We start from the raw sequence: 18255 nt of genomic DNA, 5'->3' as shown, positions 1-18255 counted from the left end.
TGTTTATATGTTGCAATAACCTCTGGCAGTGAAGGGGTTAAATAGCTGAATTACAATGATATATCTGTAGCATCCAGCTAGCAATTTCCCTTTTGCCCTGCGTGTCAGTCCTGGTAGCTGCAGGCAGTTCCAGGGTTAAGTCCTCACAAGGCTCTGACATGTGAGTTAGCTACAATTAAGTTTCTATAATATTGCACTTCCAAGGCACATGTTGGGCCTTGTGCTTTGTTCTAGAAGTTACTGGAAGGGTCACCTGACAGAGGTGATCCTGTTGCAACAATTAATCTGTCCAGATACTGGGGCAGAGTGTTGGCCACGCCCTGGGTATTAAAGGTGGGGATCCACCATTTGGTAGTCAGACCTCCAGGAAAGATCTCCATAACACCAGGGAAGACCCCAGATTCCACTTAACATCAGGGAGGTCTCCAGGCTCTCTTACTCTGGGGTCATGGTGCCTTCGCCCGTGCGGGCGCTTACCTGGTCATGGTGGACGGGCCGTGGGTGGCGTGCCTAGGAGCGTCAAGGAGCTGGTTCGACCTCATTGGGCGAACTGCTCACGTGACCGCCTGTCGCGCAAAGAAATCAGTTTGAACTGATTTCTTGCGCAACGCGCGCCCCCTCCTGCTTCCGCACACACGCCGCATGGACGCGAACACTGCTTTAAGGCAGTCTGTTCGCTCAGCGTGCCTGTGGCACTATGGCCCCAGCCTTAGCCTGTAAAGCAGGAAAGTAGCAGGCAACATCTTTTATTTGTTTCATTAGGGGCAGTATTCCAGTTTAAGGGCCCCATAGAGAGGTGCAGATAGGAATCTACATTGCTGTAGGGAGCAGTTCATTCTCAGGGTTAAGTAGGGACCTGGGGTGGATTGATTTAGGTCTATTCTAAGGTTTAAGTAGGGACTTGGGATGGACTAACTAGCATTGAGAGAGACCTGATGGATGATGTAATTTTTATGCTGAAAATCAGTCGTTGGTATGAACTATGCTGCCGTTATAATTAGAAGTTCCAGGCGCCCTCTTCTGTCCACCAACTCCCTTACACAAGCTGGCACAAGCTCACATCTACCTTGAGATGCAGAAGGTAAACTGCTGAGCACCTACAGTACACCTTTAGAGCCATAAAGACTGCATATTCCTCCATTTTTACATGTACAACCTATCCCTCACGTGGGTATGGGGTGAAACATATCATATGCTTTTTTACAAAATCTAAGAATTTGATAATCTACAAAATATTAATTTGCTGCTGCCATCCTTTTATTAATTGAAAAGCAAGATGAATAATAATACATTTCACATCTTCCTTCAGAAAATCATTAATCAGATTAAACTACTTTAGACCAAAAACCAGTGTGGATGTGTTCACACCTTGGCATCTCATACAAAATCACACACATGACAAATATTTAATTCAAATGCTTTTTTTTTTAATTTGTCCATATTTTCCCTAAATGTCAGATCTGGCCTCTTCAACAGAATTCACACAAAAAGCTGCACTTGCCCTGTGTTGTTTTTGTTACTATTTTGAATCCTTAATAAAGATTCACTAGAAGAAAAAAAAAATGTCCCGGAAATGCCTGTGTGTGAAGGTTTTTGTTCCTCGATACGTGCCGTAGTTGTGGGGAATTGCAGTAGGTGGAGAGTGGAATAAGTGCAGGACTGAAGAGCCGGTGAGTTTGCAGGCAGAATGAACGCTGTTTAGCCTCTGTTTTGTAATTGATTTAATATAAAGTCAACACGTTTCGGGGGAAGACTTAACCTGCACAGATTCATGTGAATCAGCAATGTATTGGAGATACAGCAACACAACTTTGCGTTAAAGATGTGATGGGGGGGGGGGGGTAGGATGCAGACTAGTGATGGGGGGGGGGGGGGGTAGGATGCAGACTAGTGATGGGGGGGGGGGTAGGATGCAGACTAGTGATGGGGGGGGGGGTAGGATGCAGACTAGTGATGGGGGGGGGGGGGGGGTAGGATGCAGACTAGTGATGGGGGGGGGGGTAGGATGCAGACTAGTGATGGGGGGGGGGTAGGATGCAGACTAGTGATGGGGGGGGGGGGTAGGATGCAGACTAGTGATGGGGGGGGTAGGATGCAGACTAGTGATGGGGGGGGGGTAGGATGCAGACTAGTGATGGGGGGGGGGGGTAGGATGCAGACTAGTGATGGGGGGGGGGTGTAGGATGCAGACTAGTGATGGGGGGGGGGTAGGATGCAGACTAGTGATGGGGGGGTAGGATGCAGAGTAGTGATGGGGGGGGGTAGGATGCAGACAAGTGATGGGGGTGGTAGGATGCAGACTAGTGATGGGGGGGGGGGTAGGATGCAGACTAGTGATGGGGGGGGGTAGGATGCAGACTAGTGATGGGGGGGGTAGGATGCAGACTAGTGATGGGGGGGGGGGGTAGGATGCAGACTAGTGATGGGGGGGGGTGTAGGATGCAGACTAGTGATGGGGGGGGGGGTGTAGGATGCAGACTAGTGATGGGGGGGGGGGGTGTAGGATGCAGACTAGTGATGGGGGGGGGGTAGGATGCAGACTAGTGATGGGGGGGGTAGGATGCAGACTAGTGATGGGGGGGGGGGGGGGGGTAGGATGCCGACTAGTGATGGGGGGGGGTAGGATGCAGACTAGTGATGGGGGGGGGGGGGTAGGATGCAGACTAGTGATGGGGGGGTAGGATGCAGACTAGTGATGGGGGGGGGGGGTAGGATGCAGACTAGTGATGGGGGGGGGGGGTAGGATGCAGACTAGTGATGGGGGGGTAGGATGCAGACTAGTGATGGGGGGGGTAGGATGCAGACTAGTGATGGGGGGGGGGTAGGATGCAGACTAGTGATGGGGGGGGGTAGGATGCAGACTAGTGATGGGGGGGGGGGGTAGGATGCAGACTAGTGATGGGGGGGGGTAGGATGCAGACTAGTGATGGGGGGGGTAGGATGCAGACTAGTGATGGGGGGGGTAGGATGCAGACTAGTGATGGGGGGGTAGGATGCAGACTAGTGATGGGGGGGGGTAGGATGCAGACTAGTGATGGGGGGGGGTAGGATGCAGACTAGTGATGGGGGGGGGTAGGATGCAGACTAGTGATGGGGGGGGGGTAGGATGCAGACTAGTGATGGGTGGGGGTAGGATGCAGACTAGTGATGGGGGGGGGGGGTAAGATGCAGACTAGTGATGGGAGGGGGGTAAGATGCAGACTAGTGATGGGAGGGGGGTAAGATGCAGACTAGTGATGGGAGGGGGGTAGGATGCAGACTAGTGATGGGGGGGGTAGGATGCAGACTAGTGATGGGGGGGGGTAGGATGCAGACTAGTGATGGGGGGGGTAGGATGCAGACTAGTGATGGGGGGGTAGGATGCAGACTAGTGATGGGGGGGGGGTAGGATGCAGACTAGTGATGGGGGGGTAGGATGCAGACTAGTGATGGGGGGGTAGGATGCAGACTAGTGATGGGGGGGTAGGATGCAGACTAGTGATGGGGGGGTAGGATGCAGACTAGTGATGGGGGGGTAGGATGCAGACTAGTGATGGGGGGGTAGGATGCAGACTAGTGATGGGGGGGTAGGATGCAGACTAGTGATGGGGGGGTAGGATGCAGACTAGTGATGGGGGGGTAGGATGCAGACTAGTGATGGGGGGGTAGGATGCAGACTAGTGATGGGGGGGTAGGATGCAGACTAGTGATGGGGGGTTGGATGCAGACTAGTGATGGGGGGGTTGGATGCAGACTAGTGATGGGGGGGGTTGGATGCAGACTAGTGATGGGGGGGGTAGGATGCAGACTAGTGATGGGGGGGGTAGGATGCAGACTAGTGATGGGGGGTAGGATGCAGACTAGTGATGGGGGGGGGTAGGATGCAGACTAGTGATGGGGGGGGGGTAGGATGCAGACTAGTGATGGGGGGGGGGTAGGATGCAGACTAGTGATGGGGGTGTAGGATGCAGACTAGTGATGGGGGGGGGAGGGAGGATGCAGACTAGTGATGGGGGGGAGGATGCAGACTAGTGATGGGGGGGGGTAGGATGCAGACTAGTGATGGGGGGGGGGTAGGATGCAGACTAGTGATGGGTGGGGGTAGGATGCAGACTAGTGATGGGGGGGGGGTAAGATGCAGACTAGTGATGGGAGGGGGGTAAGATGCAGACTAGTGATGGGGGGGGTAGGATGCAGACTAGTGATGGGGGGGGGTAGGATGCAGACTAGTGATGGGGGGGGGGGGTAAGATGCAGACTAGTGATGGGGGGGGGGGGTAGGATGCAGACTAGTGATGGGGGGGGGTAGGATGCAGACTAGTGATGGGGGGGGGTAGGATGCAGACTAGTGATGGGGGGGGGGTAGGATGCAGACTAGTGATGGGGGGGGGGGTAGGATGCAGACTAGTGATGGGGGGGTAGGATGCAGACTAGTGATGGGGGGGTAGGATGCAGACTAGTGATGGGGGGGTAGGATGCAGACTAGTGATGGGGGGGTAGGATGCAGACTAGTGATGGGGGGGTAGGATGCAGACTAGTGATGGGGGGGTAGGATGCAGACTAGTGATGGGGGGGGTAGGATGCAGACTAGTGATGGGGGGTTGGATGCAGACTAGTGATGGGGGGGTTGGATGCAGACTAGTGATGGGGGGGTTGGATGCAGACTAGTGATGGGGGGGGTAGGATGCAGACTAGTGATGGGGGGGTAGGATGCAGACTAGTGATGGGGGGGGTAGGATGCAGACTAGTGATGGGGGGGGGTAGGATGCAGACTAGTGATGGGGGGGTGTAGGATGCAGACTAGTGATGGGGGGTGTAGGATGCAGACTAGTGATGGGGGGGGGAGGATGCAGACTAGTGATGGGGGGGAGGATGCAGACTAGTGATGGGGGGGGGGAGGATGCAGACTAGTGATGGGGTTGGGGTAGGATGCAGACTAGTGATGGGGTTGGGGTAGGATGCAGACTAGTGATGGGGGATGGGTAGGATGCAGACTAGGGATGGGGGGGGGGGGTAGGATGCAGACTAGGGATGGGGGGGGGGTAGGATGCAGACTAGTGATAGGGGGGGGTTAGGATGCAGACTAGTGATGGGGGTAGGATGCAGCAATATACAGTGTGTTTGGTTTAGGTAACATCATTTTAATTCTGCTGACCATACAATTCATCATGTTAGCTGTAGCAGTGATGCTGGTTCTCTGAAGCTTTACTTGTTTTATTCTTAGCAGATCCAGGAATGAGGCCAGATGTGTTGGGTCCAGTAATATGTAGCAGCTGTTCTTTAGGAAAATTGAAAACACACTGAGCTCTGTGGTTGCTTACAGCTGTCAAGCAATCAGGCTTTTATCTCTTGGTTTATTGGGTAGTGTCATGTTTATAAGAATTAGGATGGTTTTTAGGCTGATTTTACCATATGATAATCCAACAATTGAGAACATGTTACCAGTGGTGTCACAACATAGGGAAAGATGCCCTGCAAAACCCCAGTGTAGTCAGTCTGAACTGGGCAGTGTGTTATACAATTGTTCCAAAAACGTTCTTTGGTTCTCGTGTGTGTGTGTGTGTGTGTGTGTGTGTGTGTGTGTACACACACACAGACACAGACACAGACACAGACACAGACACACAGACACAGACACACAGACACAGACACACAGACACAGACACACAGACACAGACACACAGACACAGACACACAGACACAGACACACAGACACAGACACACAGACACAGACACACAGACACAGACACACAGACACAGACACACAGACACAGACACACAGACACACAGACACACAGACACAGACACACAGACACAGACACACAGACACAGACACAGACACACAGACACACAGACACACACAGACACACACAGACACACAGACACAGACACAGACACACACAGACACACAGACACAGACACAGACACACACACAGACACAGACACAGACACAGACACAGACACAGACACACACACAGACACAGACACAGACACACACACAGACACAGACACAGACACACACACAGACACAGACACACAGACACAGACACACAGACACAGACACACAGACACAGACACACAGACACAGACACAGACACACAGACACACAGACACACACAGACACACACAGACACACAGACACAGACACAGACACACACAGACACACAGACACAGACACAGACACACACACAGACACAGACACAGACACACAGACACAGACACACACACACACACAGAGCTCAGTGAGTAAAGAGACTGACTGGCACTGATTTTGAAGCAGGGGAACCTGGTTAAATGCCCGGTGTCGGCTCCTTGTGACCCTGGGCAAGTCACTATATCTCTGTGCCTCAGGTACCAAAAATATAGATTGTAAGCTCCACGGGGCAGGGACCTGTGCCTGCAAAATGTCTCTGTAAAGCTTAAAACTAGGAGCGCTATACAAGAACATGCTGCTATTATTATTATATATATGTACATTCACGTGTGTGTGTGTATATATATATATATAAATATATATATATATACACACACACACACACACACACACACACACACACACACACACACACAAAAAAGAGGGTCTGTTGAAAGCACACAAACAATATGTGTAAATACAAAATGGATTTTATTAGCAACACAACACAATTTTTTTTATTAAAATATACCTAAAACACATACAAAATGAACACTGCTGATCCAAGAGATACACAATATACATGTAGAGACCCAAAATATGTAACATACAATATACGTGGGTATAATAATGCAAATCCAGAGGAAATAAAATTCCCCTGGAAATGCAGTGAAGATCGGCCGATCAACAAAATAGAATAGTACAAATGACTGAAAGATTACCAGCATCTACACAAAACCCAAATCTGAGCAGAGAAAAGAGCAAAAATAAATAATGTAATAGTTATATACCCTAAATGCTGTACAGCCAGATGATAGCAGCTAGACCCTGGCAAATGTAATAAACCAGAGAGAGGCAAATGTATATAATGTATACCTTGTTCATTTATGTAACTGTATTTGTAACCATGTATTATTTTGTTTTACTCTGTGCCCAGGACATACTTGAAAACGAGAGGTAACTCTCAATTTATTACTTCCTGGTAAAATATTTTATAAATAAATAATAAATAAATAAATGATAAATGTCTAGACTATGTAAAAGTTGGGTCCACCATAGATATGGGGTGTATAGCAATGAGTCAGCAGAGAATACAAGGGAGAAAATATATAGGAATGGCTCCCTAATGCCAGAGCAAGATGTAACCAATATAAGCTAAGGCAGACAGTGTGTAGTCCAAAACAAAAGGTAAGTAAGAGGCAGTGCGAGCCCCCGGCATCCCGCTCACTGTATACAGCAGTCACGCAGCAGTCACACAGACCGATAGACAAGTGCCAGCAATAGAGCTCCAGAGAGGTGGTCAGCACGGGGCAGCAGTGGGCCACAGGAGAGTGAGTGGTATAGATACTCGGAGTATCTGTATCACTCACTCTCCTGTGGCCCGCTGCTGCCCCGTGCTGACCACCTCTCTGATTGGAGAGAGGTGGATATATATATTCATTTGCATGTCATTTCCCAGAATCCCTTGCTGCAGTGGAAGCACTATGCTGCGGATAATGGTGAAAGGCAGGGTTGCAGACCTGCCTAAGACATGTGAATGTGCTCACAAGTGATCTTTTTATTGTGTGTGTGTGTGTGTGTTTATATTTATTTATTTAGTGTGTGTGTATGTATATCTATACCTCTGCCCTGACTGATTATGTGCTGCATTAATTGGTAATATATACTACTCTTGTATAAACAATACTGATGCTTACAAAAGATTCTCAGTTTAACACAGATTTAAAATCCAAGATAACAATCTCGAAAAGACTAGGTAGAATCAGAAGGAAGGGCATAGGAATGGTAAATAAATAGATGAAAAGGTCAGTAAGAAGTGTGGAGTGTGAACTAGATTGGTCAACACTAGAGTCTAGGCGCAAAGTTCACCTTTCCTGTCTTGCCTTTAAATTCTTCATGGGCAAGCTACCCAGCTACCTGAACAAGCTCCTCACCCCTACCACATGCAGCACTTATCACCTGAGATCAGACTCCAAAAGACTGTTCATGGTCCCAAGGCTCAACAAAGTATCCGGACGTTCCTCCTTCTCCTACCGTGCACCCCAAAACTAGAACAACCTACCAGAGACTCTCACATCCACCACCAGTCTAAATTCTTTCAAATCTAAGGCTATCTCACATTTTAACCTGGTCTGTAACTGTTTCATACGCTCATGATATATATTTTCTTTAACTGTGCACGCAATGTCTTGTATATAATGTATACCCTGTTCATTTATGTAACTGTACTTGTAACCATGTACTATTTGTTTTACTCTGTGCCCAGGACATACTTGAAAACGAGAGGTAACTCTCAATGTATTACTTCCTGGTAAAATATTTTATAAATAAATATAGGGAACCAAGCATGAGCGGGAGGGGTTGTATAAGAGTGTCATATTATCAGAGAGGCACGGAGAACATTTTGGTACAATTCTGATGGTATATAAGAAACCTTAGCTCAATATTAAGACTTTTTTTTTTTTTTTTTGGTCGGACCATTATTATTTTGAGTTCAAATGGCAAACTACACAGATATACAAGAGTCCCACAAACAGATGTAGTCTCCTGCAGCCCTCCTCCCCCTGCTGCTGGATGCCTTTGCACTCCACATTCCTCACACTCTCTTTCATCCATTTTATTGCTCCATCCATTTATTGCTCTTTCTGCTTGTTTATTTACTACTCCCTCTGCCATTCTTTCTGAAAGGAAGAGCAGAGAACTCTCCAAACCATGTCCTGAAATATCAATTGTCAGTCCAAATAAAAAAAAAGTTGTCACCTAAAACTGAAGTACTCATTGTCATGATATCACGAACTACTAGGTAGTTTAATCCCCTTTGGTGCTTGAGGGGTTAATGAGCTACACTTGGTTAATAAAATAAAAAAATGCTGGGTTTGAAACTGGTTAGGACTGTTTCTTAGGTCTGCTCTGAATTTCAAAGGGACTTACTTGGAGCAGGGGGCAATCCTGGATAGCCCACTCAAGGTATTAACTGTTTTAATCAAGGTCTATAGACCTGGTCCAGGGGAGGGCAGCTTCAAAGTATTCTGTAGAAGGGGTGGGCTCCTGCCGGTGCCTTGAGAAAGACTTAAATACATTCTGGGGAAAGATTTTGAAAGGCTAGGTGGCTACAGACGGATTTTTTGAGACCAGTTACAGGATATTTCATTGCCTTTTATCAGTGACCCCTCTGGGAAAAATCTATGTCATTTGGTGAAGTATAGATTTTCGTCTGTTTTATAATGTTATTTTAAGAAGCTGTCCTGCCTTGTATTGTAACAGTATGTTATTTGTAATACCTTTTCTGTAATCTAAGCATTGTATTTTTATATATTAAAACATTTAATAAGTAATGCTTTGGGCTCTGAATGAACTGATGGCACGCTCTGGGGAGGGTGATTACGATTCGGACACATTTTTGCTACGACTGATTTTGGTGGGTTAAAGTGCATACTTTTTTCTATAATAACCAGGGACCTGAGGCCCTGGCAAATATTAATTGACATTTTATCATATTTGCATACCCTCAGGTGGTGGCAGTGGATAGATATGATTTGCCATTGAGTAGGGGTTAATATTAACTCGCTGGTTCCTTGCGAAGGAGAAAGGTAGAGTGGCTAGAGTAGCCGTGTGTATAACGCTGGTTTGCATATGTAAGTCACGTGCTCACTTGTGTGCTGTTCGTGGCGGTGGTATATTGGGGCGGCTTGAGGAGGGATACAACTCATTTGAGGGACCTTTGCGGAGGTGAAGGGTGGGGCACCTTGCGAGCTGTGTATTGATTCTTGATCCTGTAGAGAAGATATTGTCCATTTGATGGACCTTTGCGGAGGTGAAGATTGGGTGCGCTTGTGAGCGTCCGTATTAACCCTTGTCCCGTATACAGGTCGCGGGCTAGTAGGGTGCTGTACGTGACTCATTTTATTTTGAATTAATAAATGATTGAGAGCTTTTGTGATGGGAATGTGGGAAAACTTTGCACATCCATGTATCACTTAGTAATATCATAACTTCTCAGTGGAGGATTATTAGACATTGTCGGATGACTTTTAAACTGTCTACTCACAAGGAGCCACCTTCTTCCTGCCAGTGAGTGTTTGTGTCCTTGTGGCTAAAGGTGCATTCACTCTTAGGCCTGTTTCCAATAGGCATGGGGTGCGCAAATGTTTATTTTTTTGGGTACCTGCTCTCCTTTGATGCGCCCCCCCCCCTCCTTACCTGGTGCGGCGTCAAATGACGCAGCGGGGTCGTGTCACGTCACATGACCCGCGGTGTCATTTGACGTTGCGTTAACATGGTAACCGTGACGTCACATGACCCAGCGGCGTCATTTGACGCTGCGTTGCCATGGTCACGCGTCCTGCAGCCGGCTGAACCTCGGTAAGTAATAGGTTGCCGAGGCCTCGCGTGGTCCCCCGGCATTTAATTTAAATGCCTTGGGGAAGAGCGTGCGGCCTCTGCAACCGCCCGTCCCCCACCCCCCAGTTTGCACACCGCTGCAATAGGCTATAAAGCCACTTCTCTTTGTCAGGGAAAATGTTAAACCCATTCATTTGAATAAGGTTAATGACTTCTGATAACGAGAAGCAGCGTCAAAGCATAGTAAATATGGGCCTTGGCTTAATGTAAGGGCAGGTGATTGTCGCTCCCTCTCTTGATTACTGTTTGCTAGCAGTTTGTCGCCTTCACGTCTTTCTCTTGTTCCAGGTCTCCTCCTCCTCAAGCTTCCCCCTGTTGACTGACAGCGACACGACTAATAAGATTTGCCAGCATGGAAGTAAGTACAGAGCTGCTGAGCAGAGGAAGCAGGCTATCGCCACCGGTATCGTATGTGTCACCCACATTCACAGCCCCTACTTTTACACAGTGGGATAATACCCGTTGGGGCATTATCCCACAAACTCCTGCTGGCTTGAATGTGCGGTTCAGTGGGGTGGTGCTCCAGTAGGCACTGGTGTATTTTAAGGAATAACCCCTATAATTTACAGGTAACAACCGAAGTACAAAATGTGGGGTGATTGTAGAGAGAAATTTACTTTGAGAAGTGCTGAAGTCTCTTCATGAAGAAAATAAAGGAACTGTATACTCATGAAATGTGCACTGATATAACAATGGAAACGCTGACCAGTCTTTAAAGAGGAGATATCTATCTATCTATCTATCTATCTATCTATCTATCTATCTATCTATCTATCTATCTATCTATCTATCTATCTATCTATCTATCTATCTATCTATCTATCTATCTATATCTCCTTTGATTACCTTTATTGAAAACTAATTACCTAAGCTGCTGATTGATCAGCAAAATCCTGCTTCCCAGGGTTTACTAAATGGCTGCATTTCAGTTTCAAATCAATCCTTCAGTCAGTGTAACTCAGCAGCTACAATGTATCCTTATATTACTAAGGTAACATTATCTATTGTTACAGTTCGCAGCTCAAACTGCTGGGAATATTGGCAACAAATTATCACAAACAGGAAAGTGTTTCAAAGATGTTGCACTGCTGGGAGGTGTGCTAAAAGCTATACAAATCAAAGGCTGCTCAGTATATTAAAGCTCATTAAAAATGGCCCTTCAAGTTCTTTGGGCAGTGTGCGAAAGAAACTAAAGATTAGACTCTTATCAGCATTTAGCAGCTCAGGAATTCATTCGGTACTCTCCCAGTGTGCTGCTCCATATTTCTTAAACTACCCATTGTAAAAAGAGAAGACAACGTCTTTTTGTTGCTGTTTTTTTTTTAGAGTATAAGGCAGCGCTTATAGTGCCTGGTGATGCGACGTCGCTCCGAAACAAATACATTGACTCTGTCGCAAGCGCTTATAGTAAGAGCAACGGCGACAGAGAGGCAGTCGCCACATGTGACTGTCTCTAAACCAATCAAATTGCGCGGACCGCCCCTTTTAGTGACGTCACTGGCCTTGTCACTAAAAATCAAATTGCAACTTTCGCCAGCACTATAAGAGCGGCCTAAGAGTCATCCAGGATTAATGAAAGGTGTTTTGCTACTTTGGCCAGTGGAGGGAGCAGTGGGAAAGTTGTTTGGAAAGGGTCCAGGAGAACATAAAAGCTGAGGAGAGAGAGGATGTGGGAAGATCTAAACCTCTCCACTGGTTTATAGGCAGGAGAGACCGGTTGATTGTGTAATGGAGTTATTGATAATATTCTTGAGAATGTGTCTCACAACAATATGTTTACAGCGGGAAGGAAAGCTACCAGCGGAGAGGGAAGAGTTATAAATGTGAGAGGTGATGGGAAGGAATAGGGGTAGTAGAGGAAGAGAAGAGTAACTCGGATACCTCCTTCTCTATTAGGGGGGGGGAAGCAGTCGGAGTACATGAAGGGGGGGATTCTGGAGAATAGTTGTAGAGGGAAAGCACAGAGAGGAACTTTCATCTTGTCTTTGAAGTCGTCATCAAAAGTTTGAGGGGAAAACTGGAGGGTGACAATGAGTAGAACGTATGAGCAGTAAAGGCGCGTGTGTCCTGTTAAGGGTAATGTAGGGAAATGACTGTGGCTATAAATAGTGTCGAGTGCATGTCAGGACAGGAGGAATTTATAGTGAAGGAAATCAGCAAGAGTGCAAGACTTCCTCCATAGACACTCAGAGGTGCAAATGCAGGGTGTGCAAAGCGTGTCTGTGTATTGAGTCGGGGTTGAGGGTTAGAGCATCAAAAGCACCATAGAATAACAAGGTGGTGTGCTGAAGCTTGAGGGTGGCATGCTAAGGTTAAATGTAAGGAAGTACTTCATAGAAAGGGGGGTATATTAGTAGAATAGCCTCTCAACAGAGGTGGCATGGTCTAATACAACAAGGGAACTCAAACATGCTTGGGGTAGGCACAAGGCTATCCTATATACGAAAGAAAGCCATGGATCAAACGGGGTGTGATGTTTTTATAGCAGTTTGGAAAATGGGCAGATAAGGTGGACCACATGGTTCCTATCTGCCATCAAATTCTATGTTTCTGTGAACATGCTGGTCCAGGCATTTGAAAACGATAGTTGTACATGGTGACAAGATTATCAGGGGAGAATGGAGATTAGAGCTCAGGGAGCGTTCCAGAGCTTGATGATTCATGGATCACGTCTCTGGAATAGTGAGGGATAGAGGAGGTGTAGTGGAAGGTAGGTCGGAGATGACAAAGGAGATGAGGTGATGGTCAAGACGACATCTCAAATGTCACTCTGGCCAGTATGGTTTTATTTAAGTATTTGGTTGGAAACTGCATCACCCTGGTTATTTGGCTTATTTAATATTGCTTATAAACTAATTTTACTATCCTTTCTGACTTCAATTGTAGATGTCTGGACTACCAAGAAGAGCGAAACGGAGCACAGCGGTCCCAAAACAGGAATTGTCTTTTATGAGTGTGTAAGTGTTATTTTCCTTGGTTACCGAATATTGAATGTCCATTAAAGGAGAATACAGTTTATAACGTATGGATTAGTAAATGAGCACAGGGAATGGAAACTTGTCGTGCTTTGCATTTCCGATTAATAAAGAAGGTTTGCAGCAGCCATGCAGGTGTGTACCATTAGCTCTTGTTTTACTATATTAAAATCTGAATGGTATGTTTTATCTTTTATATAAAGCGCCACCAGGTGCATAGCGGTTTACAGCAGTAATACATGTGGCATAATATTCTAACACATAATGGGAGTAAGCGCTTCAGACATAAAACAATAGGAAAAGATGCCCCTGCCCCGATGAGCTTACAATCTAGGTTGTAAGTGGGGAGAACTTCCAGAGACAGTAGGAAGGTGTTATGTAAGTGCGTCTGCAATGGGCCACGGTTCAGTGCATATGACATGTATAGTATCAGCCAGCGGCGCAACCCATATGCTTTGTTGAAGATGTGTGTTTTAAGAATATAGAAGTAAGACAGGAACCAGGAGTGAGAGAGATGTCCCCGGAAGCAAGAAGGAAAAGCAGGGAAAGAAAGAGAATGTGTGAGGAGGGTTTGTAGGGGGGTTGTTTTTGTGCAGGGTGTATTGTGGAGTGGAGTCAAAGGGGGAAGATAGGAAAGGACTTCATGTGAGCTGAGAAGTGGAGAAGGAAGGAGAGATGGAGACATATGAATGGAGTTCGCGATATGAGGATGGTGGGAAGAAAATTGTAGTTTGAAAAGAAGTGTGGTTAGAGCAAATATAAATAACAGTGGGTGTAGTGCAAGCTCAGTGGTGAGTACTGGACACTGAAAATGAAGTTAGGATGAGGACAAAGGACAAGATGTGCTAAATCCAATCTATGAATTGTGGTGTTGTAGAGCAGCGGTGCGCAAACTGGGGGGCACGCCCTCCAGGGGGGGGGCAAGATTAAGTGTGGGGGGAGCAAGGTTTACAGGGGCCCCGCGCGCTTCACGAAGGCACTTAAATTAAGTGCCGAGGAAGCCTCTGTAAACCTTACTTACCGTGGTTCAGTCGGAATCTGGAGACGTGGGGTCAACAGGACGCCCAGACGCCGGGAACCACGGCAAGGATGAGGGAGGGAGGGGCACGCGCGGAGAGCAGGACAGCTGACATGGGGGCGCAGGGATAAAAGATTGCGCTCCCCTACAGCTCTTCGTATCACATATCACATGTTAAAGATGCAGCTTCAGCATTATTTGAACTGGTGCTTTTACTGCAAAAGAGATGAGCATTTAAACAGATCTAAAGGGGATTCTCGGTTAAAAGTGAGGAAATGTATACTATACAATTTTAAATTTCCTTTTCTATATAAATATATTATTATTATTATTATTATTATTAGATCTGATTCAGAAGAAGACAGCAAAGAGGAAGACGAATGGAAACCAGAAAGTAAAGTTTCTAAACCGAAGCGGCTGCCAAAGCCCAAAACCTTGAAACCTAGGAAAGCGCCGGCAAAAAAGGCTACAGCAAAACCGAGGTCTGCCCCCGCTAGAGCAAGAAAGGTAACTGCGGTAAGAAGCTGCCAGTCTGGGAGTGGCATGGAATGCCTCGTGTAGCCTGTGAGCATGGCGGGGTTTAGACAAGAAACGGCAGTGTAGCGCTCTAGAAAGATGCCCATGTGCCAAACACATGGAGGATTTCCAGTGCCCATATATACCAGCTGTGGAACCTGTCTTAAAGCTTTGATCAATATTTATTCACATGTGACGTGCCAGCATTTTTGGGATCTTGCCTGCTGTTAAGAAAGTGGACTGTGAGCCATTAAGTAACGGTGGCCTGTGAGGTTACCGTTCCTAGAACTGCCCCGCTGCCATCTTGGATGAGGGCTAATATCTCTTTCTAAATAATACAGTTCTGCCAACAGCTGGGATTTTCCAGATGTAGGAGTCATCAGTCATTCTTCTGTAGAAAGTCTCTCTTCCCCCACCACCACCCAAATCAGATCCTTCCATAAAAACTGGTACAGTAAAGGGAATTATAGCGTTGGGATTGTAATTATAATTTTTTTTTTAATCTAGTGAATTATAGCAAATTCCTTTGTCTAGTGACTGAGCGCAAACTAAACAACCGTAATAAATTACAGCAGTAAGATGCACATTGAGACTCCTCCGTTACAGCTCGGTCCATATTCTTTTTACACATGCAGGTTTGAGGTTGTTTTATTACAATTTCAGACGAAACTGTTAGAAATTCCAGACATTCTCTCTGATCACAATTCCAAGTATTAATAGTCAGTAATGTCCATAATTTTTGGCAGCTCACCAAATCTGAGAGTAGGGTTTTTTTTATCCTTTATGGGGTCGATCCAGACCTGGAGAACTATAGACTTGATCTCAATGCTGTCACATTAATTTTATTTGATATTTTAAAAGACTTCTTATATCTGCTCCTTTCACCCTAGATGTTGGGATGTGCAAAGTTGCATTCCTCTCTAACTCACCAGAGTACTGTATCACTATAAAGTCTCAATTGTGGCTGTGATTACGGAAATATTCTACAGAGTGCATTCTACTGGGATCGTCTCGCTCCTGCCAGATTGAATGCTTTCAGGTCACAGCTAGCGCTTCTCCATGGTCTCCTTTATTTTAGGGTCTAGCATTATTTCAGTTGGTACTATTCGATCTGACTCCTGTATTTAACTACCTTTTACATTTTTATTTCTTTTTTTAGCCAACCTCAAAAACTGCCAGTAATACTTCAAGTGTGACGTGTAGAGAACCCGAGCTGTTTTCTGGAAACACTGAGATCTTTGGGAATATTTCAGGATCCAACATTATACAAGATGAGAAGAAAATAACAGAGCACAACGTTATAATGGGGCAACAAATTAAAGAAGAGGTAACTTTGTGTGCCATGAGATTCGCAACAATTGCAGGAAGTGTTCTTTTTAGCTATACCTGTTAATCTATATCGGGGGAGTGCAAACTTTTTGTGCTGCGCCCCCCTTTCTCCCCTGCTGTCACCCGCACCCCCCTCCCTACCTTAGAGCTGCGTCAAATGACGCTGCGGGGTCATGTAATGTCACGAGACCCGCGGCGTAATTTGACGCGTGTGACGTCACATGACCCCGTGGCGTCATTTGATGCTGCCTTGCCATGGTCCACAGGAGGAAAGGGCAAGTTGTGAAGTCTGAATGTGAGAGAAGAGGGATGACCTGCATATTTTGCCAAGACAATGTGCTTGGGTGCGAGGGACAGTGATAGTGAAGGGGGATGTTGGAGATCTTTTACATATTATATTCAAACTTATTTTGTGAATTTGAGGAGCAGGTTGACCAGGGCAGTGGGAAGATTAGATGCTGATATATATATTTTAGTGGTATTTGCATAGAGTTGGTACTAGAGGTCATAGTAAATGATCAACTCCCTCAGCAACTTCATATAGCCATTTGAAAGTGACGTTGTCAGTGATATCAGTCTCATTGGCAGAGATGTGAATTGAATGACGCTTTTTCATATTGCTTTCCTACCATATATTTATTTTCTCTGCTAATCTAATCTCATATAAAACAGCCACCTGAGAACACACACCCATATACTATTCTCTGCATGGCTTTGTGCTGTTAGAGATGGTTTTGGGCCCTTGTTTTTTGAGCCTGTTTAAGGCCTAACTTTACCGTTCACTGCCAGAAACGCCTTCAATGCTCGCCTGTTTTTTTTTTATAAATTGTTCATTATGTAGGATAGGATTTAAATCCTCACATCTTACATGTACAAGCATACCTCAAATAAAACATGGAAAGCAAATATCTATGTTTTTTTTTTTTTTTTTTACAATTTGATAAATCTGTTCATTAGTGATTTATGGAGCACTAGCTCTTTTTTTCCATTTTGTGATTGATTTTGTGTCCAGTGGCATACAGTCATATTATTTATTTTTTAAAGACCATGTAATTTTGTTAATATTATTGCAGAGACTGTCTATGATACTTGGTAATGAAATCTGTCAAGAAGGATTACAGCCTCAACTGATTGAGCCGGCAAATGAAAAGCCAAAGAAAGTTGCTGCAAAAAAGATCGCATCCCCGAAACCGAGAAACAAGAAAATGCAAGTGAAGGAAGAAAGGAAAAGTCTTGGCATTGAGGCGTTTCCATCCACAAGTAGTCTCCACACGGAAACGCAAGTCGGGAAGGAAGAACCCCCTGATGATTTCACATTTGGAGAACCACCTTTAAAGAAGATCAAATCGTCCTCCGATCCTTTTGGCAAGGCAGTTAAACATGTGAGCTCCAGCAGCCTTCGTGATGGATCAGAAATGAACTGGAACTTGTCTGAGGTATGGATAAAATCATTATTTTCCTTTTTTTTAAGATTTTCATATAATAAGATGTTAGAGCCTCGAGAAACACTGCTGTTCATTGTAGCCCAAAAGGAACACTCGGAATGCAGCAATCTCTTCTCACAAGAGATTGGTCACCTTATCTTTATAAATGGTCCGAGGACCCTAAAAGGCCACGGTTACTTTCTATTCCATTGCATTATTTATTGTGTGTTTACCCTGCTTCTCAACATATGTAGTGTTTGGTTACGTTCAAGAAATACATACTACAGCTTAACCCCATTATAGTGCGATCCGCTTATAATGCGGTGTTAGCGTGGCTCCTTTTTTTAAAATAAAAACTCACACACACACTCCATACAGACAGACACGCAAAGCCCCTCCACCCCGAGTCCCCTGATCGCGGCGGCCATTTTTATAAAATTTTTTATCCGCGTTCCCGGTTTTAACACTGTGGTATCGGGTG

General features: G+C 45.8%; 1 protein-coding gene across 4 annotated transcripts in view; it reads left to right on the top strand.

Annotated features, from left to right (window-relative positions):
• Nucleotides 1-1042: 1042 nt before the first annotated feature.
• SRBD1 (S1 RNA binding domain 1) overlaps nt 1043-18255 on the top strand; it is a 181309-nt gene continuing 164096 nt past the window's right edge. The window contains exons 1-6 of one of the 4 annotated variants that reach the window (XM_075595801.1): nt 1043-1081; nt 10801-10870; nt 13399-13469; nt 14850-15021; nt 16181-16348; nt 17424-17786. In XM_075595801.1, coding sequence (XP_075451916.1) covers nt 10865-10870; nt 13399-13469; nt 14850-15021; nt 16181-16348; nt 17424-17786 — 780 coding nt within the window. In that variant the 5' untranslated portion in view covers nt 1043-1081; nt 10801-10864. Of the gene's footprint in view, nt 1082-1550; nt 1673-10800; nt 10871-13398; nt 13470-14849; nt 15022-16180; nt 16349-17423; nt 17787-18255 lie in introns of those variants that run through there. The other 3 variants (XM_075595802.1, XM_075595799.1, XM_075595800.1) reach the window with 3 other exon arrangements.

This window comes from Ascaphus truei, chromosome 4 (assembly GCF_040206685.1).
Source record: "Ascaphus truei isolate aAscTru1 chromosome 4, aAscTru1.hap1, whole genome shotgun sequence".
Classification (NCBI taxonomy): Eukaryota; Metazoa; Chordata; class Amphibia; order Anura; family Ascaphidae; genus Ascaphus; species Ascaphus truei.
Note: the sequence above shows the minus strand (reverse complement) of the source record. Positions and strands in the feature narration are given on the sequence as shown.